The following is a 23,462-nucleotide window of genomic DNA, read 5'->3' as shown; positions in this document are numbered from 1 at the left end:
ATCATTTCAGGGTCCCAGACCCAGGTCTGTCCATGGCTAAGTCAGCTCAGCCCTTTGGGCTTCCTCTTCTCATTCACAGAGCCCCTGCATTCATTTCACACAACTCGTGCTTTATCCTTTTCCTTTTACAACATGCTGAATGCTTGTTAGGGCTAATTTATCAGGATATTTTGATTTCATTTTCCAGTTTGATAGAAAAATAATACCAAAGAATTTCAGCTGGCAGTGAAATGGTGCAAATGAAGACTATGCATTTGTCCTGCTATAATATAGGAGAGTGTGTTATGCAGTAGAGCCTGCTTCAAGCTGACTGGTAACAGACTGCTGAAATCTTCTGCATGCAGATGAGTTCAGAAACAATGGAGATCAGATTATCATGAAATTTCACAATGAGGAAGTATGGAAAGTGAGTCACAGGCCACTTCTCTTAACAGTAAAGCCATAAGTCTTTTCAAGAACAAAGTCAAATTATTTGATATGAATATAATGGCCCTAAATAAAAAAAAAATAATAAAAAAAAACAAAAAAAAACATCCATACAGCTGTTGGGATGACAGGTAGACAGGTTATAAATCGACTAATCAATATACATACTTTGTTTTACACTTTGCACAATAATGCTAAAACTCAAGTTTTGCCACCAAAGCTCTCTAGCTCCAGCCCAGGAATCACAACAAATGTCAACCTCAGAGTAGAAAAAACACGACAGTCAAACATGTCTGTGGCCATGGAACCAGAATCTAACATCGGCAGCATCCTCCAATCATCTGCCCCTCTGAAAACTTGTTGAATCAAGAAGGTGCAGAGACCGTGCCACCAGTTCCTGATGAAAGATCAATAGGGATTCAGTTATTCAGGCCTAGCTGCACAGCAGGCTGCAGCCCCAAGTGAGAAAGTGAGGCCAAGTTAAAAGGTAGTTAAAAGCCTCATATGTTGATGTGTATCTACAGTAACAACAATTACAATAACAAGCTTGCAGTGAAGTCAGAGCATGTTAAAATGCCATGACCTCTGAGACAAGCAAGCTTTGAACAATCAAAGACTAAAACTATGCATTTTTTCACAGTTATCTGATGCGGTGCATTGATTATAAAGTAATCTCTGACGTGTCCCAGCGTCTACCTCAAAGCACTACTTTTCTTTTTCTTCTAAGCATCTCTTTCTCTTCCTGTCTCTCTTTGCTTGCTGCCATAAATCCAGCTCAGCCATCACACCAATAACGAATCAGTTTATATGACATGTATATGCTTTTCGCATGAAGTGTGCAATTAAAAATGTCCTCTGCACGGCCTTAACCAGTTTTCTTGGTTGCCACCATAGACTGTATATAAAAAGGTTGCCACTGTGCTCCCTCATAGCAGATGGCCTTTCTGTCATATTAATTTCACATCCCAATGGCCGATTGTGGTTCCGACATAAAAGTGATGAGCCGTATTTCAGTGTCCCGGCTGATGGGACTCCCAAAGATATGGGAGCCCTTTTATGGATCTTCAAATATGCAGTTATCACTCTCGCTGCCCACCTGACAAGCCTGCAACGTCTGCCAAAGATAAAAGTTTAACAACGCCACATCATCACAACAATGCTGAAGTGGAAAAGAGAGAAGAACAGCAGCTGACACAGTCAGCTCAATGAGCAACATGTGCTCTTGAATCCTCAGAGTAAAATGATGGTAGAAGATGATTCTTCTACCATTAATTGATAAATGGTTTTTCAGGATCGTAGTGTAAATGTTGGAGTAGTTGAAAGGGTTGATTTCTGATCAGCCAAATAAATAGAGCCACACAAAGCAAGAGAGAAAGTGTGAGAAAGAATTAAAAAAAAAACCAAAAAAAACACAGAGATCCATCTTTTAGGATGGCGCACACCAAGTCACTACAGGCTCCACTCAGATTTGGCAGGTCAGCCGTAGCAGTAGGCTGTCACATTTGATTACACCACCAGATATGCATTGAGAAGTATTTGCATAGAACACAGAACTGACTTTAAATGTAGTCTACATACAGTAAAATGTTGTCTGCTTATTAATCTGTGCCACCAGTACATATAAATATATTTCTCTTTTTTTTTCTGTTTCATTATGATTTTTTTTTTCCAAAATGTAATATCTTTGCTGTCATTTAAAATAAAGGTGAGCTATATGCATGTTTCTGTATGTGTCCGTGCCCCTCTGACAAAGATATTGCAAAAGATATAAGTTGATATTATTGTTTGACCAGAGAAGCATGTTCTCCGTCCTCAAGAGGACATGACACATGGCCTAAGCCAAAGGGCAGAATAATGTGTGGCAGAGTGAATGGCTGCACATGCTCATTAGTATCATTAATCACCAGGGACAGAGATGCCTAATGATAGAGAGACTAGGGACTTCACAGAGGGAGGAGGGAAAGGATGTGACAGAGATGAAGGATTCCTCACGAATATTAACATTTGGAAAATATAACTTGCTCTCAGATTCATTTAAATGTGTCTGTTTTGGATAACGGTGGCTCTGGCAACAATCGCAGGGATTGCTTGAAACAAAAGGCACAGTGTAATTAATACCAGGCTTAATTGTCACTCTGAATTGTCATATAATTCTAATCTAATGTGATGTTCTCACTCAGAGTGTGAGGGAAAATTGGGCTGAGCCAGTTCCCTTGAGGAAACAAAGGATCTCTGTGGAGACAAACTAGGTGTGTGATATTTTCTCACAGATGTTTGATTGAGAACTGAAAGATTCCTCTTATGGGGCCTCTACTCGCTGCTTGGGCGTCCGTTGCCTGCCATAGCATGCAGCTAATGGGAGTAGCTGAGTCGTGCACCATATCTCAGGGCGGAGAGTGTCGGGTGTAGCTCAGCCAGCGTCTCTGCAGCCTGTACGGTGAGAGCGAGAGGCCCTGAGCTTGGCCGTCCCTCTGCAGCAGCAGCAGAGGCTCCGAGGGATAGTCGTGCATGGCGAGTGCAGGCTGTTTGATCAGCACATATTTTTAATTGGCTCCAGGCACCCTGGAGTGTCAGCATTGCCACGGAGTAGACTCCTACTGCACCTTTCCTAATTAAAATCATTACAAATTCAAGGCGCATCATAAAGGATTAAATGAGACCTGTGCATGTGTGTGTGTTCCTATGTGAGTGTGTGTGTGTTTTATCTATCTCTGTGCCTGTGCATGAGTGTGTTGTCTCCTTGATAGCTAGCATGTATAGCTTAATTGTTTTTCCTGTGAATGATAGTAAATGAGTGAGGGCTCGCTGGAATCCTGGTCCACTAATCAAATTACATGAAAGGGAATCTCTCAACATATTCACACTGACATACTGCAGAGAAATAAGTCTCTATACTCTCTTCCGAAAATGTATACTCTGGTTTTATGTCTTTTATTGAATATTCACATTTGCCCTGCTGTGTATAGCAGGTTTAACGAGAGCAGTTTGTCTTATTCAAAATAATTGATGTCAGACAAACTATGCAACTCCATGGAGGATTATTTTGAAAGGCTTAGAAAACAAATGGTCTTGAGAAAACTTGTATTCAACATTCTTGAATGTTTTATTCATCACATCTTTGATGGAGATAAAACTCTTTCCCTGTCTTAAATTGGACATATAGAAGATGAAGATATTAATGCACGTCATTTTACTCCTATGCTGCGCTTTAGGGGGCTAGAGAAGGAACCATTTCAGTCCCCTAAACAAAGGAGGCTTAAATCTCTTAAATATCTACCAGTGCCACTTTGCCCTGAGGGAGCAAAGAAACAAGGCAGTGTTTCTTTGGTCTGATATTGGAAGCTAGAGTTCATGAGGGCAAAATGCAAGTGATGACAATGGAGGGATTTTAAAGGCTTGCTCTGTTCGAAAACATGCCCCTAATGCCTTAACACACACCCTGACACAAACATTAAAATCATATGACATATGACAGAGAAAATGGCTACAATTTATAAAAGTAATAACCATTTCTGACCAAAGTTTGAGATGAATATCTCAGCTATGAGCCATTAAAAGAACCTCTACAGCTTTCAGGGGCAGTACAAAAGCCAGTGAGCGCAAGCCAATGGTTATGCCAATCGAGATTGATAATGTCTCTTCTGCAACACAGTGGGACTTCGATAAAACATCCAATAAAACTACAGCAACTCATATAATAGTTAACGGACAGTATTGTCCAGTAGTAAATGGACATGCTATGGGTGCACAACAACATGACAATGGATTGTTTACAGACATCCCAAGGTTTGATTTAATTCTTGTGGTTGGAGACATGAGGACTAAACTCATTGCAGATCGAAATGTGTAAACACAGAGAACTACAATGTTTGAGATTGTCAAAACTGAAAAACAGGGACATACATGGGTGAAATTGTATTATACAATCTCTATGTCCAGTGGTCAAAGTTTTCAGAAAAAAATTACATTGAATTTGGGAGTTTCTTCAGTTTTTTTGCATTTCTCACAATCAACACAAGACTGAATAAAGAAAAAGGGTGGTCATTCAATGCCATTGTGGAGAAGTCAAGTTTCTCTGGAAAAAAAAAAAAAAAAATAGAAACCACATATTTGGACGTATTTTGGAGGCCTATATTTGTGGAACGTGATCACTCATTTCCTACTGACTCATGGAGGATGGACAACAGAGACGTGGCAGAGGAAAGAAAGTGAAAAATGGATTGGAAAGATGAGTGAGGGTGGGGTGTCTCTTCAACCATCGCTGCTTCCTGTCCGGAAAAGTCCATTCATCATTTTCACGTCTTCGTGTCATGGCTTACTTTGGCAATAGCCAGAAGTGTGGCAATGATGACACAGAGGATTGATGAGGTGCAGGCGGGGGTGGCTAGCAGGGGTTTGGGGTGGAGATGGTCAAACCAGATGTGGCGTGAGGTGGGGCTGGGATGGACCACTAGGGGGACCTGATGAAGGTCATGATGTTACCCACTGCCCCCATTAACCATATCCATTTGCAGGCGTGCATAAATTTAGGGCATGCAGAGACACTGGACAGTGTATTCTGATGCATAATCACAACAACTTTCCACATGCCACTATCCAGCGTACAGAGACACTTATTCAGGATGTGGACACCGACCTTCCAGAATTCATGACGCCGCAAGTATCACAAAGACAACGGACCACATGAAAATAATGTAAAAACCCACAGAAACTATGCTGGGTGGTGTGCTCATTAATTTTCTTGCAGGACTTTATGAGAAAAACGTTACCTCTCTTATAGCTGTACCATAAATATTAAGCTATCACCAGTAGCCTGTTAGCTTATCTTAGCACAAACAGGAGGAAGTGGCTTGTCTGTCTCTCTCCAAAGGTAACAAAACCTCTAAATTTCATCTACTTGACATATTATAGCCTATCTCAGATGTTTTAAAACCATATGAAAACCAGTTTTGTTATTTTATGGGGTCCAGTCTTTGTATGAATAAGCTAGCCACCCAGCTGCTGGCTTTAGCTTGATTTAGTGGACAGGCATGAGAATGGTCAAACTTTTGGCAAAAAGTGCAGATAAGCAAATTAATGAACTATTCCATTAATGAAAAATGAGAAAAACAGAAAACACTTTAGCATTCGAGTTATTATATGAGTATTTGAACACTGCTGCTGAATATCAGTTAGCAAACTATTTAGCCCAGAGCAATATTGTCACCACTGTATATATAGGCCACATGTCTGTCTTTTGTCAGTGCTATTAGTTTCAGCTTGACTCACCTGCTCATCTTTGTCGAGGCAGTTTGTTGGTATTTGTTTTTTACCACGATGATTTGAATTTTTTACTTTCAAATTTGGGTCCAAATGATTTGGCTTCTTTTAAACTCTGTTAGTCGTCAGTTCTCTCACCCTGAAAACTCAAAAGTCTTCAAATTTTATTCGCTGACAAATGCTTGTCATTCATGCCAATATCCCACACCTTTGTAGCAGCATATTAAATATGAATTAAGGAGTTAATTCACTTTCAATTTCAATTGTTACAGCATTTTGTCTACCCCCTGTGAATTTTTAGTGTGACTTACATTTGGTAGCAAGGATGGATTTATTTTTAATGCAACATTAATCTAGGGAAGATCTGGACTGTATGTCAGAGCATACCTTGAAGACACATACTAAATCTAAAATTTAAAGCCTAATTCATCTTTTTGCTGTTGTAGATGAATGCTTGCAGGTCCATATCAGCAGACACAGTGATAACACGACTGGGTATTGCTGGACTCCCCCTTGTGGTAAAATTTCACACAACTGTAAAAGACCTCAGTCTGCCAGTCAAGGAATACACCGAAATGTGAAGGGGTAACTGAACTCAGACTGAATTAAATTAGTGCCAAGAATAATATCAAAAGGTGTTCTCTCTTCCTTCCCTCCCTCTCTTTTCACTCCGCTGTGTAGTGTATCCCCTGCTGGCACTGGGCGTACTCCGAAGAGCGTGGTTCTCCCAACTCAGTAGCTGATCAGAACCAGGTGGTTAGGCCTCCATGTGCTTTCTATTTGTGCAGGATGTAAATGGATTCAATTAGATCCAAATGCACAACCTGTCAGCCAGGGGGAAGTGGCAGACTTTCAAAGGCCATTAGGACAGGATTTGGAATAAAAACTTCACTGGCCGGGATTGTGCCATTAAATTGGTTGATGTGAAACTATTGAAGTGATTTGAGCTTGCATGCTGACTGTGCGCTATTCATGTGGGTGCAAAATCTGTCACACACACCCCCTCCCAAATTATCATTAGCACCCCCCACCCCCAACCCTCTCTTCTTTCTTTTTCCATCTCTCTCTCCCTCACTCATGCACACACACAAATGCAAACATACAAACGGCATACATAAAGCTGCAGTATATCGTTAGACATATTGCCAGTGGCCTCAGAAACTTGCCTGCATTACAAACAGGAGCTCTTACAGCTTTAAAGTCAAATAGCTCCATCAGTCATGGCTGTTAAGAAGCCCAGCCATAAAAATTAAAGACTTCCAGCAAACTGACCAACTGCAACACGTCTCCTTTGTTTTTTTTGGCTGGAATAATTTGATGTCTACGGTTAACTTTAGGTTTCACTCACTGCCCTCTGTAAACATGTAAAATATAATAAATTGTAAGCCTGCTGAAGTAAAAAAGCACTGCAAAGGAGTCATTGATAGATCCTTCAAGAGGCAATGCATTCTCACACTTTTAAGGCAGCTTTACACAGATGTTATAACACCAGGCCAAGCAGACGTGTTAACTACAAACCAGTTTCGCTCATCATGAATAGCTGCGGGGGAGGGGCGGTTGTGTTGAAAACAAAGGACCTGTCACACAGATGTTGGAGACGGATAGAAGACAGGGTTAAGCTGACCTCCTATGATTTTAATGTAGAGAGCCTTTACTTTACAGGCCCGATATAGAAGTGAATCGATGGGACATTTCTAAGCCATTATTATCAATCACCATTGCTTAAGACATCCTAATGAGCTCATTAGATAAGATGAACAGCAGATTGATTGCAAAATGGGCCAAGTAAAAAGTAAGATGTAGAGAAGTAGAAGGTGATGGAGGAGAAAGGAAATAGGTCTCATGGATCTCCAGAAAGAAGAATGGGAGAGTGAAATTAAATGAGTAAGAGACAAGCCGTGCGTCTTGAGCTGCATTTTTATTATTTCGAAGTTTTTAAAATTGAAATTCTTTGCATCTTTTCAGTCTGTTTTGCCACCTGCACAGGCCATATCAAGATCACGTAGAGATATATCAGCTATGCTGAAATGCCATCAAACAAATGGACCACATATCCTTGTAGCTATAGAAATTTTGACTTGGCATGTGTCTCCTACAGACACAGCTGCTGATCTTAGCTGTCTGTGGCCCACAGAAGAAAGCAGTTCAAGGCAATTCACCAGCCGCATCAATATAAAATGTAGACATGAGAAGGAGGAAAAGAAGATGCGCAGAAAAGTAGAGAAAGAGAGAGAATAAAGAAGTAAAACAACAGAGGAAGGGAGCCAAAGAAAGTCAGTGAAATCAAAGAAGCAAGAACACAAAGAAGGAGGGGAAACGATGTGTATGAGAGTGTAAACGATGTGATTTGGGCAGACATTTGTTCCCCTCGGGCGAGCATGATAGGCCATTCTGTCTGAATCAGGGGAACGTAAGAGAACCCTGCTGGTGCTGGGGTTTTTTTTGCTGCTGTGGTACCACAGTGGATCAAAAAGTGAAAATATGTAAGAGGAGGTCAGTATTAAAGCAACGGCAACCCTCTCTGTTTCCACACAGGATGGAACAGATGTGCTCACAACTCCAGCTGTTGCCAGATGTGGATATAGGACCATCTGCATGAGCTGTTACTGCATGTGTATGTGTGACTGTGTGTGTGTGTGTGTGTGTGTGTGTGTTTAAAAAAAAAAAAAAAAAAAAAAAAGCAGGCACAGTAGTCTGCAGCTTACATGAGTCAAATTCAATAACGCCACTTTTTTTGATGATTTGAGTCTGACACCTCCCTCTCCGATTACTCCCTGTCAGGATTATTGTAGCTCCTGATAGCCTTAAGGTGCAAGTTGGCTGTTTCATGCGAGGAAAAACAGCTAATTGTTTAATTACTGGAACGTACTTCGGAGTGTGTACATAGTCTTCCAGCATTTTGTCACATTTCTGCATTAAAAAGTAGATCATAAAATGTTGCTGCGCAAACACACTTTGATCTTGTGTGCGGTCAATTACATCCTGGTGACTGCCTCTATTCATCCACAGATCCTTGCTGACACACAGACAGCATTCATACAAGGTTAAGTCAGAAGGCAGACAATATACCTTTCTATTTTGATACAGCAGTACATACACCGATCAGCCACAACATCCACAACATTGGAAAGGGTAACTGGTTTTGATGTTGTGTCTCATCTTTGTCCTGCCATGAGCCATGGAAAATAATTGAAAATGAAAAGTTTTAAATCACATTACAGATGGCTCAGAATGAACTCTTTCAAAACAGGCCATGGATACAAACCAATATACTAATATACACAGTCTGAAAATATCTAAGAACTAGCAAAATATGATGGTGACTGAGAGCCAAAAGATCGAGGAAATAAAATGAGGAAAGTCATTTTTTTGTGTGATGATATAATATAAAACTTAATGAGACATATGACCCCAGGAGATGGCAGATTAAAATGTGCAAGGGCGATTTCCACCAATAAAGGTGCAGACAGCGGCTGCTCCACCGCTGTGCTCTGCTCCACCAGGCAAAGAGAATGGTCTGAATAGATTTCAGCAACCTTCATAAAGCCAGGACTAAAGCCACTTCACAAAAGGGAATAGAAACCAAGCCAATCAATTAATGCCCCCCAACAATGAGGAGCACAGACAGAGAGAAATGCTTTCAGACCTGGTGTACGTCTAAAACTTGCTGGGTTCCAGCGTTCAGTGGCATTGAACAGGAGAGTCAGGGTCTACTCTCTGCGTATTCACAGCTGCTTTCTTTGTGTGTGTGCATGCGCGTGTGTTCTAATGTATTTATGTGTGTGTGCGTTATGTGTGCGCGCGCTGAAAAGCTCACTATTGAATGACTACATTCAACAGAGCGCCGTGCTCTTTAAATGCCAATGAAAATAAAGAAAGGGAAATTGTAGGCACTCTGAAGCAACAGGGAAAAAACCAACAGAGCGAGACAGAGAAAGCAAAACCTTACAGCGCCAAGAGAGACTTCATAAGGTTTAGCAGCCCTCCACTCAAATATATGGCAGCCATAAATCCTCCACTTAATGTCCTTTGGGCTCCACTTTTTATGGGTAGTGACAATGACAATGAGTGACTTCTTTAAAAAAAAAAAAAAAGTTAACCAACACAGCAAATTTCAACAAGGCAGCCTGGACAAACTTCAAGGTTTACTCTTTCAAAAACTCCCATTCCAGTAATGAAAGTCGACATAACGCTCTGTTGCACTACACAAGACATTCTGAGGGATGTAAAATATTATGTTTCCACTGAAGTTTGAAAGGAGTAAATCATTAAAGAGAATGCAGACAGCCCCAGTAAATGACACTTGAGAATTGAGAAGGCCACACTTAATGAAACAAATTTGTGTTGGGTTTCTGTTTTGGCATTGTGTCTATGTGTGATTCTGATTTGATCCGAAAAATGACATTTATCGTGACGGGTTCATGAACAACATGACAAAATAAGTTGTAGTTAACTATAAGCAGTGAAATATGCTGCCCAGGCATCAGAAGTAACGGCGCTCTTGGTGAAGAATGGTCTCTTTCAGAATACTAAATTATTAATGCAGAAAGCTGTAGGGAGCATTTTAATGTAGTTGGTCAAACTACGTCATCCAGTCTTGGATAGTCTCAACTTCAACAATGCATCCTACTAACGTGTCGCATAATATCTTTTCAAGCAAAGTGACTCTATGGTTGCCCATTAAAGATGATTCACTGAAAGCAAAAGTTTAACATTTTAGCAAGTAGGTTTATTCACTTTTAGACCGAAAGTTAGATAAGATTGACGCCACTCTCATATCTGTCTGTTACATATGAAGCAGCAGTTTGTAGCTGGTTAGCTTAGCTTAGCATTAAGACTGGAAACAGGGAAACAACTGGCTTTACTACCAGCCCTTCTGAAGCTCACTAAATAATAACTTATAATAACTTATAATGTTTAATTATCATTCATACAAAAAACAATGGGCAAAAACACCAGACCAACAGCGACAGAGAGCCCGAGGATTACACTCTTGAATATGAGTTTTGGGTTTTAGCTCAGTTGAACAGCTAATGATACAACTGTTAAAACCAAGGGCCTTAAAACCTCAAGTTTATGTACAAAACAGTTATGTGTTGTCAAGATTGCCAGGCGACGGGAGCCGCGCTTTGCGACAGAGCCCTTTGCGACACAAGGGTAAGGCCAGGCACAACTGGTGATGCGAAGCGAAAATTCTCTGTTAGCCACACCGTCTCATTTCTGTCCAGCCTTCGCAGTCTACAACAGATACCAAGGGCCAGACCTTGGTAAACCACATCCTTGGAAGGATGCAACCCCTGAATTGGGACATAGCTCTGGAAGTTACTGTACCTTACCATGACAATGGCTGTGTCCAGAATCACTCCCTATTTACTATAGTACACTGTATTTTGACTGCATCTGAATTCTGAGCATATAGATATCCACTATAAAATGCTGTCATTAAGGAAGAAAAAAATGTTCACAGCATGTAACACCACTTTCTGCAAATAATCCCACAATGCAGTGCTTCACATTTCATAGATCTCACTGAAATCTCACTTTACTTCTCACCATTGAGAAAACTATTGCCTCTTGAGTGTTTATTATATGGGGAGTGGTGAACTAGGTTATGCACAACCATAATCTGGCACATAACTTCCCTTAAAATGACGACTTGTCATTGTTTTACACTTTGGTTTTTTTTTTACAGATTAAACAAACAATATTTATCATGTTAATTCAGAGCTTAAGAGAGGTTGTAGGCGGATTTTGTTACTGTTGGACGGAGCTGTTTTCCCATTTCCATTCTTGATGCCAAGCTAAGCTAACCAGCTGCTAGCCTTTATCGCCTTTAGCCTTATATTTAACAGACAGACATGAGATTGATATCCATCTCTTGTCTAACTCCCCACCAGAAAGTGAAAAAGCATATTTCCCAAAATGTCAAACTATTACTTTAAAGTGGTAGTCTAGCTATTTAATATTGCACTTTCCTAAAGGTGGGGGCTCAGAGGAGACAGATTTGCAAATAAAGGTCAAAATCAAGGCAGCAGAGGCCAAGATATCCTGACTATTAGTACCTAGAATAGGCAGAGCTTACAACCCACAATTCCCATTATACAACTAAATAGTGTCTGGCATTAAATGACTTTTTGCCTCCTAAATGTGCACATCTTATAAACTCCTCACCTCCAGATTGTAATGCAGGCTTATTGTTTCAAATTTGAAGTTTCAAGCAGGAGCCAAGATAACCCTGATGACGTCATCAGAGCTATTTATTCAAACTTTGAAAAGCCACAGAAGACATTAGGAAGTGCGTTACATGTTCTGTACTGTAGTACTCAGTACTCCTCATGACAGTTAAACTGAACCTGATGTGAGTGCAAAGGTGCAATGTTTCCCTCTCTGAAATCTAGTGGAACAAAGTCTCACAAAGTGGAAATATTCCAGAACTGTGTTCTTTAAAATTAAGCTCAAGCACCATCAAATTCAACTTAATATCAACCTTTTTGTGTAATTTATCGTGCTTGTGTAACTGTCTTGAGGATAGATGCATTTTAAAAAAAATATATTTTGTTTGCAGTATTAAAGCACAACCATCAAAGCTTTGTGGATGAAAGGGTTCGTCTTTGTGTATATTGTTCATGGGAACTCGTTTCTCTTCTGGTTTTGATGATTTCTCATGTTTTTTCACCGCCCCCCCCCTTTTGTAATTGGTCCAGCATAGACAAGTGTGCGCCATCATTCACTGTGGCATCGAGGTGTTTCAGCAATGCATGTGCATGCCCAAACAATACTCTGTCCAAGGATTACTCACTGTTTTCTTTGGAGAGTCAGTTTGTTTTTCTATTTTGTCCATATATGCATGACTCCATATAACCGAGCTCTGTGATGTCAGCTTTTTCCCTCCATGTTTCTGGTTGTTCACAGTCAGTCTTGATGGCTCATCAAGTTGTCATGGCCTTCCAGCTTTTACAACATTCCTTTCTTTATGTCCTGAGAGGCGTTTTTTTTTTTCTTTCTTTTTTTCTTTTTCATCTGTACACACTGACTGAGCTGTAAAATAAGCCCATGAATAGACCAAAAGCTTTGAGATGCACTCAAGGCCAGGTACGTTGTGTTGATATTGTAGGAGTCCTGCCTTCCCTCAGAGTGCGATGCCACTTTGGGCTTGGCCTTCCTTTCGGAGGAACAGTAGGAGGTCACAGTCTTTAAAAGTCTGCCTTGGGTTTTGTGTGTGTGAAAACAAAGGGACTTGTGCTAGACATGCGATTTCAGTGTGGAAGACAAAAAGAGAAGAAGAAAGGAGATGAAAGTTTGGTCACCACGGCCTTGGTTTCATGTTCAACAGAGGAGTGATCGTCAATGGTGAGAGGAGGAGGAGGAGGAGGAGGGGACGGTGACCGAGTGACTGCTAGCCCAACAGACATGATAGATGTCTTTAATAACCTCTGGCTGCTTTTTTAGTATCCTCCAGGACACACTTGTTGTTATTAAGATCTAGGTCTTATTATGATGACCACCTCTTTCACCGTCTCCCACATCACGCTGGGCATCAGTCCAGACAGTCAAAATAAACACAAAGTCAAAAGCCCCCCCCTGTACTTGTGCTGATGTGGCACTTGTTAACAGTGCCAGCGTGTATCAGTCAGCAGCGAGGAGAAAACAGAACGCCCTGTGTGGCGATCACCTGTTGAACCAGTTGGATTGTGCACCTCAAAGCCCTGTAGCCACTGATCCAACATCACCGCATTACGGGGTAGATTGCAAAAAGCATGTTTAGGTAAATGGTGGATGATGGCTTTAATAAGCATTTCCATTATGAAAAGGAAGGAAGGAGGAGAAAGAGGAGCTCGTAGGGAATACAGGACGGACCGTGGGAGCTATAAGAACTCGTGCTCATCACTGCTGAAAGATAAAATGAGAACATTTATTGTGCCTCCATTTCTTTTGCAAATAACAATCACAAACACTCTCCTTTAGTGTGTCTAAGTAGCTTCGAGGTCTATCACAAGCATAGATTTGGTGAGGGCCCATGTTTTATTAATTTGCAGATGAGCTCAGCTATTGATGGCGTTGGCCGCCCATGGGTTCAATTAGGATAACACAGGGAGAGGGGCAGATTATGGGCGGCTATTTAAGTGAGGGTATATCTCTTCCTGACAGTTATAGTCCAAATGCAACAAATTGCACCTTGGTGGCAGTGAGCGGCGCCATATCACTCCTCTGGTGTTGAAACATAACAGTGTGGCAGGTCAGCCATGTGGAGACGACACCAGGCTGTGTGTGCCATGTAGCATGTCCTCTCTGAGCTAACAGCACAGGCACGAATGCAGCCTATTCCTATTCAGTTAATAGGGCCCATTTAGAAAACAGCAGTCTATATGGTGGTGTGCTGAGTGCATGCTCTACCCAGCCACCCTAAACAGTCCCACTTAGCACGGCTCCCTCTAAAGTATTGCACTTCTGCTCCCCGGGACTCTCTGGGTTGAAAGCCTGAGTGTTGACAGCTGAACAGGACAAAACTGAACCACGTAAACATCACGTTTTACAAATACAAGACAGGGTGTGGGAATATTCTCACAAGCAACCATAAAAGGAGGAACAGTTGTGGTCTGCATGTTGGACAAGAAACTGCTCACAGCCTTTCTTTATGTCTTCTGGGGTGAACATTTATTATGATTGATTGGGGCCTTGACTGTAACTTCGCTGTGCAATGAAAACACTCTACTGTACATTGTCTCTGGAGCGCATTGTGTGAAATTGAATAGGGAGGCCATAAAGTGGAACCGGAGACAGTGACCCAAGCATGCCGAGTCCGTCAGTTATCTCGCTTTTCTGCTCAGCCCGTTCAAAGCACTAAAACTGCAGACAGCTCCATAGACTGTGGCTGAACTGTTTGCTTTCTTTTGCTTAGGGAAATGACGACTGTTTCTCAGCTGCATTAGGGCAGCATGTTTAGGCTACAGTCAGTGAGATAACCCAGTCCTCCTCTCCACACCCTGACAGCAACACTTGGGGAAAGAGTGAGCACTAACAGGAGCGGCATGGGCTGGTCCAGAGAGGATAAAGACGAAGATCCTCCTCAGTTTTTGTTTTTACTCAAGAGCAGGTCGTTTCAGTCTGAGTGCTGTGTCTTAATAGCCATATATATTGTATTTCAACAACCTCTCTCTTCAACTTGAGTCACCTGCTTCCCTCTGCCCCCTGGTGAATTGTCAAACATACAAAATAATACTGTACTTTCTTAGGTGCAATGCAATGCAAAAAAAAAAATAATAAATAAAAATACAGACTTTCTAACAATAACTCTGCATGAAATCAAGTTTAGTCTGTAAAATGAATGACAAAATGACAAAAGCCTGCATAAATAACAACCCCAATATCACCTGAATTCCTTATTCATCTTAATTCCTGACCTGTAAAGTACTTTATCTTCCTGACCCACTAACCCTTCCCTCTCCTCGTCCGCCTGCCACAGCTTTCCCTATTCCCCGCTCCAGCCAGGCCAGGGCAATAGGGCACCGCTAATGTGCTCGGCGGGTCATTAATTCTTCGGATGGCCATGGGGGCAGCAGAGCAGGCGAGCTTTGTTGTTTGATATCGAGTGAAATGGTGGTGGGGAGGCAAAGCAGATGTTTGTGTTGGCTGGCGAGGGAAAGCAGCATACTTGATGCCAACCCAATCACCATCTCATGCCAGGCAACAGCTGCCCAAACACAACTCAGCCAAAGTCTGGCATAGAGAGGCAAGGGTGACCAGATCAGCTTTAACTCACTTTCTCTTTCTTTTCTCATGCTCCTTTAGCCCTGACAGTATTTATGTTTTGAATATTTCAAAGACAATCGCTTGAAGGACTGTCCTGTGAACAGTTTCCTTTTACTTTCCAAGTAATCTTGGACGTAAGATTATCCAAGGAGATTTTGTTTTAATTTGCAAGTTGAAGGTGAAGTGGACACTGATAAATAGAAAACATGCAGTAGTTTGTCTGCTTGTCTGTCCTGTAGTGTGTAGCTGATGTTCACTGTGCTTTTGCCTTTGTGGAGAGATGGGAATCTTAGCATAGAGGACACGAAGAAAAGGAACTATGGACTAACCCAGATCTTTTTCGCTGGCCATGGTAAAAATATAACAATGTATGTGCATACATAGACCCCAGAACAAGGACAGTTCATTTAACTCTCTCCTGCCTCTCCACTCAACTGATACGAGCCATTCATCACCGCCCACCTTCATATCTGTGCGCTGCATGGAAAGGACAATGTGTGCGTGTGTGTGCGTGAAAACAGATTAAAGATAAATATCTTCTACACATCCCACACGTTCTGATCCTGTTGTAGAATTCTCAAACATTTACGAGATTTAGACTACGAGGAATATGGTTTGTGTCCAGCTAACATTCAGAGTGTGCTGCCCTCTACTGCTCTTTTCATGAACATCTGGGCTCTGAATGTCCACTGCCAACAAAATACACTGAGTAGGATGTGTACTTAGCAATACTGGGCTTGTTATCAGTGACAAGTTGGAGCAGGCGCAGCCATCAGTGTTCTACTTTTTGTTCTATGCAAAAGAAAACTTTTTTTGGCAGCGTGGGGCTTCTGTATCCAATGAATGACATTTCCTGTTAGCATTTGAACGGTGTCTGTACATTTCTACCTCCAAAAGAAGCAGTTATTTTAAACAGCGTGTGCAGAATAATTTAAATTTTTTGCAGCCCAATGTGAACACTTAGTCCAAATTTCTCCTACAGTGTGTATAAGACACAGGAGCATTAGCACTTACCATCAATAGTTTGAAATAAAAACCTTGATAGGAAACTGGAGGCTTCTTTGAATTTGCATTTTAGGGTAAATTATTTCTTTAATATGCGATAATGTTTTTTTCAAAGATAAATTTAGATTATCACTGGGAAAATATTTATCCATGCTGCTGCTAATTGCATCCTCACCACCTTAATTACAGAGCGCATGCCTGGCTCTAATATGTTTGCTTCTAGATACTAAAGTCTGTTTAAAAGAGGCATACCTCAGACGACGCTCAGACGAAATGTTCACTTACTGCTCACTAATTGTGCCTCTCTATATGATGCTGTGCTGTATATTTGGTAGCTGTCTTTCAAGATAATGAGAGGGCATGCACCCGAGAACACAAAGAGCTATGTTGTCACGATGCAGAAAGATTGCTAATCCTGAATTTTCATTGGCTCATTCGTCATCTCTAACTTAGTAGAGGTGGAGCGGAGGGGGATGATCAAGGGAGGCAAGTAATGAGGACCCACAGTAGCTAGCAAGGTAACCGTGGTTACGTGTGGTGCATTAATGTATGTAATCTGTTACTGTGTGTGTGACAAGACAAGGACATGTAGCGTGCTAATTAAAGAAACCTTTCACTGCTCCTCCCTTAGACACAGGTCATATCTCATTAATGATGGTCTCAATGCATGGGGAGTCATTCATTACTGGCTATTTGGAGGAAAAAGGGATAGAGGGAATTCCTGTATGCACATACATTACATAGCTCGCAAACCTAACAGGTATTTCCTGTTGAAACACGGTTCAAATACTGTAGACCCAGACCATCCGAGCGTCACCATATTCAAGCCTTATTATACAATGTTAAGAAATGCCTTGTTGTTGCCTTGACTTTTCACCCTTCTATAACTTATACCGCAATTAGAAAGAATAAAAATTATGCATGTGTCTAAGAGTAAAGAATGCCTTTGTTCAAAACATTAATTTTTATTTTCGAAATGAAGGGATATTTACAAGAAAAAAAAATCAATGGCAGGTTAATGTCATGTACATTACTAAATACAAAAAAATATATCATTGAAAAAAAATAAACCACATCTTCAAAATGCTTTCAGTTTTGACACACCAGTCTGAAAAAATAGAAATAAAAATAAACAGCTGAGCTTACTCCTGGGATGTAGGTTCAGCAACAAAACCAATCCCAATTTGAGAAAAGAAGAGATGCACAGCCTTACGGTCAGTGCTTGTACCTGGATGTTCAGTGCACACGGACATTCATACAGCAACCATCGAATGGTAGTGCACAGGTAGAAAGGCTCGTCTGCAACTAAAACAGCATTTTAGTGGCTCCAGTAAAATAGCAAACAAAGCCAGGGAATTGTCTTTTTGTTCCAAAAGGCTGTAACCACCTCTGGACTGAAAGAACTACATTTCCCTACATGCTCAAATGCCACATCAAACAGCTCCCCAATACAAAAAAAAAAAAAAAAAAGATTAAGAAATTGTAGACTTCATGGGTGTTACTATTGTAGTTTTCTTTTTGTGTTCATGAGAAAGTTCAAATTGGTAATGTGATCACATTACATTTTTCCCATGATCACAAGAAACCAAAAAAAAAAAACTGCCTAATTTATCTCACCTAACATCATAATGATCAAAATATTCTAAATTATTCTCTCATGATCTTGACATAGTTATCTCATGATCGATCTTGACATAAATCAATCTGTATTCTCACTGTTATTAGAAAAGATGTGCAAGATGAAGCCATTATCCATCTATTCTTAATTCACAAACATGCAATCTCTGCCTAACATTGCTTCGTATCCAAGGCCATTATATTGTTAACTAATTGCTGACCAGCACAGATCCACCATCACTTCCTATAAGGGAATATTACAATGACATTACATGGACCCTTCCTTTGGTTGTAGTCACATCAGTTTATAATCATAACTGTTAAATTCGGATATCAAATATGAGGGACATTTGGCAATGCTCCTGATTATACAGAATTATTCCCATGTCACAATCTATAGCATTATTATAATGATCATGAGAAGACCAAGTGGGTTATGTCAAGATCACTAAAACACTACAACTAAAACTTAAAAATAATAGCTAGAAAGCAACACTTGGAGACACCACTGCCAAGGCTGTACAACATATTAACAATCAAGTATGTTTGTAAAACTTGAATCTGCACTTAGAATTGGATGTGCAAGGTTTCCACTAGTGTATTTGAAGCATGGCAGCCCACCAGGCCTAAGCGTCAGGGTCTTTGGATGGCTCGGCTGGAAACATTAATATAATGGTTGGAAAGCCTCACAAGGCTAACAAGCTTCATCGACATCCCATTCTCGGGTTGATGAAGTGCAGCCGATGTACACCCGTCCTCAGTAACACCGTTACAACAAGCGTGGACATCGGGCATAACAGGGCAAATCCCAATGGTGAGCTGCCACATCAGTCAAAAAATTTATAATGGTTTTACTGGCCCCATCAGTCTCTTAACCACTGTTGTGTCTTTTAGCCCATTGGACAGAGTTTCCCTCCTATTACAACCTGTAGCGCCCCCCTCGGTGGTTAGGGTTAGGATAAGGTTGTTAAGGTTAGGGGAAACACACATCAACGGGGGAACAGACTTTGAGACAACAGAGGCCCTCACTGTAGGCCTGCGTGGAAAATTTGCAAATTTATTCAAAACTCCGTCTGGCAGTGTTATGGAATCCTTTTAATTTATGATCCGTGCTAAAATCAACTCACTTATTCCATGGCTTCCTGACTCTCCACTGTACTTAACTGAAATCTAATGAAAAGATTTTAAATACTCTCTAAACTAACAAAATAAGGACAGAAAACAACTTCCTTGGCCAAGTTCACACCCATGTCTTCTACAGCCCCCTGTAAAGGAGTCACTGTCTGAATATAAAAACAAATGAGCAGTACCAAGACAAGTGCAAATCCTCCCTGAGACTGGTCCATGTACTTACACAGACATCAGATTCAGCATAAAACAACCAAGTACCCTACAAGGAGACTAAACGGGTCACACTGACCGGCCTAAAATTGTGTTTGGTGCCATTTGGGCAGCTCCAGTAGCACTGTTTTCATACAACATTTAAGACAAAACACTGGAATTCATCATCAATCAGTCACTATAAAGGCTCTCAGAGCAGCATGTAAACCAGACTGGTCAGAAATCAAGTGGATCACAAAAAATGTTTAAGTGGATCACACAGTTATTATTGCTAAAATAATTATCACTTTGATTTACTTGAATGATGATCACTCTCCAGATACCTGACCAGCAGCTGGTCTCCATCCACAGATATGTAGAGCACAGTAACTGGAGATGGGTGGGGAAGAGCTGAGTGAAGTGATTCAGCATGTGGTGCTCCAACATGCTTCAGGGACTCGGTCCTCTGGTGGCTGACAGTAGGACAGTAAGTCATCATGTGTCTCTGAGCTGGCCACGGCTCTGCAGGCTCTGGAAGTGGGCCTCCTTCAGGATGCGGTTGATCTGCAGGTAGGACACCAGGTTTGTAGGGCCAGCCAGTTCTGAGGAGTCGCCAGAGCTTAGGGGACTGCAGGGGCCCACAACACACCGACTGCTACAGCTGCCAGCGGCATGTTCTGGACTGCTGATGCTGCTGCTGCTTTCACTGTTGGATGACTGAAATGCAGATGTTAACATTAGCTGTGTGACAGCAAACCTGGTCCACCGTTTATGACTAGAAAGATATAAATCTGTGAATATCCAGGGGTTCTACAATTACATGGAAATACATTTCAGAGTCTATAGTGGCATTTAATTTTATATTTTGATGCGAATCACACATGGACAACTTAGCAAAAGCAGCATGTTGGCAGCAGCAACTTCAGTACTTGATGTGTGTCTACAAAGGATGTGTCCATGTACTACATTGAGTAGGGCTTAACAATTAAAAAATAATAAAATATTATAATTATATATATATATATATATATATATATATATATATATATATATATATATTTTTTTTTTTTTTTTTTTTTTCCATTTATTTAAGTGCAATATCCAAATAGCTGGAGCTCCATTTTTTTTGTTTTTGATGAAAAAGGTAAAATGTGTCACAACATACAATAAATGAAGCATTATGGTGCTACAGAGACACCCTGGCCTATAAATAATATTCTCCAGACGTAAAGAAACATGCTTGTTTGGTACAAGCCAAAACAAAAATCACATCATCATCATTGTTATATCTTTTTCAGTGAAAATGAAATGCAAACTTGACCATTCCAATTGAAATTGTGACTCATCACAATTGCAATATCTGCTACACAGTTACAGTTACATGCCGTTTGTCCACTTTGAAGCAAACTCTGATGTGGTTCATTTGTGTTTTGAAAGCACCACCACAAGTGATTTTAGTGTGAATGCAAAAGAGGAACAACCATTACATACCTCTTTTGATGATGGGAAGTATCCAATAAGTTATCTACTGTACAACCTATGTAACTTGGCAAAATTTTTGATAACTGCGGTAACACATACCCACCACCACATGAAATGTGAGGATTCCCCACAATTTAAAGAGTCTTCTGTTACAACAGATGAAGTAATTAAGGAACAAGATGGTCTTTTTTTTATACTGCTTCTCTCTAATTATCACCATCTGTGACATCTGAGATCCAGTTGCAGTTTTGATTAATAATGTTCATAACTACCTGTTTCTTTGCGAGCTCACTGTTACTACCAGCAAAAATAAGCACACAGATAAGGCACAGTAAATTACTGATTGATTTGTTTTCAGTCACCAAGTATGATTCCCTTATATGGGTACACGCAGCTCTGATGACGCATGACGAATATTGTCAAAACTGTCCAATAAATGATTTACCTGTCAGTGCATATAACTTCACATTTACACCTACTTTGTATGTTTGTAATGAATCTGAGTGAACAGAAAAAAGACTACAACTAAAAAGGCATCAATGCATCTTTTTTGTGTTTTTCTTTGTTGGTTCAGAGCAAGTGAACCGAACCACAGGAGTCAAAGCAACCTCACAGAAACTGCTGCCATTTAAAAGTTATATGAAGACAATTGTTTGCCCAGTCTCTGTTTCAGTTTCTTCCATCTTAAAATTTTATATCCATTGACCCTTGTTTGTACCTCAGAGTCCCAGGCATCCCGGCCTGGCTCAGGAGAGAGAGGATGAGCTCTGCTCTGCCGTTTGGCTTGGGGCACCAGGTGGCCACTCTCCTCATCACCACCACTGCGCTGCCGTTTCCTGTTTGGGCACACACATATACACAGATATATGCCATCACTGTATTGGTCACACATGAATGTATAATCTCACCAATTTGTCAGAGTACATCTGAGGAAGGCGGCTAAACTTTTCAGCAAAGAAACAGTACATTTTCTCTCCACTCTTATCTGGTTCTTTCAGTGTATACATAACGCTCTACTGACCTATTATTAAACGTAAAAGCCATTGCATAATGTCTGACTGCATCGTGAGCCGCACTGTTGTACCCAAAACAAGCTAACTGTATTGCCAACGGTGAAACAACGAGAACAAAGAAAGTAAATTACATAGTTGTCAAATTCAGATGGTTACATCGCTGGTCTAACAAATGCGCGACGAACAGCAGTTCGCATGTGTGAATCCCGATCATTTGTTAGCATGATGAAGACACTTTTAAATGGCTGAAGATAGCGGCTACTAAAGGCCAAAGTTACGTTACTCCACTACTTGTTTCAGAAAGCATTTCCTTACATTGACTACGGTAGGCCTCGCTCACCTGTTTTCAGTCAACATAAGATGACACTTAATCAACCACGTCGAGTTTCCTTGTTGTGTTTGTTCTGACCAGACTGGAGGACCCGGCTGGTTGATGTTATCGACCTGAAAACGTAGCTTGTTTCCTGTCAGTCGATGGCCTGTCACTTGAGTTAGCAAAACTAACCTTGCCTTGCTAGCTAATTACGCTGAATAATCCCATGGTGCAATTAGTCATTTTGGTAACACTAACAAATTGAGCAAATACAGCTAATAGTTACAAATTACACATTCTTTTAAACTATAAAACGGCCGGGGGTTCATGGGCTAGTTAGTTAACAAGCCAGTCCGAAAAGGCTTTATCATTGGTTACAAGCTAACGTCACCGCTAGCTAACCTTCTTAGCTGATGCTCTTAATTAGTTAGCTGACTGCGGCACATATCGCAGAATTAGCGTAGTTTCTTTCACAAAAGTCTAATGATCTTTGTACAACAGCCCGAATAAAATTACAGCTCCTTTAGCTCAATTTAGCTAGCGATATTAGCCCGAGCTACAGTCAACCGCGGCAGTTGTGTTTACATGGCACTGCGGCTGCGCAGACACGGCAGAAACAGCAATGGTGCTTTCAAGAGCTGTCAGACAATGAAACATATGTATATTATGACAGTTAGTGAATTAGACTAGAGTATCCTGTTGATCAAGAGATGTAAAGTGTAGTTAGTATGGCAGCCATACTGACAATGATGGTAACAAAAGTGATGTACCCTATTACTTTTTTGTGGATTACATGTTATAGAGGTAAACTAATTTCATAAAGAAGAATGGATTTTACGAGCAGCACATTAAGGCACCATAAGAAGACAACGGCGCAGATTTTGCAGCGCAATAGTCTACACGGAAGCTTCTTATCAATTTAATGATTCACTGAAGTTTGCTAAACACCATAACTTTGATCATTTGTGTCCTGCTATAAAAATGCAATTAGCCTTAATCAGACACCCAAGCCGACAAATATTGACCTAGGGCTCGACACAATATGAATTTTCCCAAAAGATGTCGCTGTTTACAATAGAAAGGTTTTATTCCGCACATGTAGCTGGATGTAATAATAAGTAAGAAATGACCAAACTGGCTGCAATAAAAAATAAATCTACATTGTAACAGACAGTGAGCATGCAGCAGCCCATCTCTCCGTAAGACAGTTATGGTAATTTTATAACCTACCACAGTATGGAACAATTTCTAGCCTATCAGAAAAACATTGTATTGTA

At 40.7% G+C, this 23,462-nt stretch overlaps 1 protein-coding gene across 2 annotated transcripts; it reads right to left on the bottom strand.

Annotated features, from left to right (window-relative positions):
- Nucleotides 1-17,385: 17,385 nt before the first annotated feature.
- LOC139615825 (protein VCF1) lies at nucleotides 17,386-23,089 on the bottom strand. Of its 2 annotated transcripts, none has more exons than XM_071473545.1 (3): nucleotides 22,213-23,089; nucleotides 21,578-21,695; nucleotides 17,386-20,094 (listed from the first exon to the last, which is right to left on the bottom strand). In XM_071473545.1, exons 1-3 carry the CDS (start codon nucleotides 22,227-22,229, stop codon nucleotides 19,873-19,875), a joined length of 357 nt encoding a protein of 118 aa, XP_071329646.1. In that variant the 5' UTR covers nucleotides 22,230-23,089; the 3' UTR covers nucleotides 17,386-19,872. The 2 variants fall into 2 exon arrangements, with proteins under 2 accessions (XP_071329646.1, XP_071329645.1); XM_071473544.1 differs by lacking the exon at nucleotides 22,213-23,089 and adding an exon at nucleotides 22,004-22,187.
- Nucleotides 23,090-23,462: the final 373 nt, after the last annotated feature.

Source organism: Trachinotus anak, unplaced genomic scaffold, assembly GCF_046630095.1.
Source record: "Trachinotus anak isolate AG129_WGS33_773 ecotype Australia unplaced genomic scaffold, CSIRO_AGI_Tana_v1 ptg000003l, whole genome shotgun sequence".
Lineage (NCBI taxonomy): Eukaryota > Metazoa > Chordata > Actinopteri > Carangiformes > Carangidae > Trachinotus > Trachinotus anak.
Note: the sequence above shows the minus strand (reverse complement) of the source record. Positions and strands in the feature narration are given on the sequence as shown.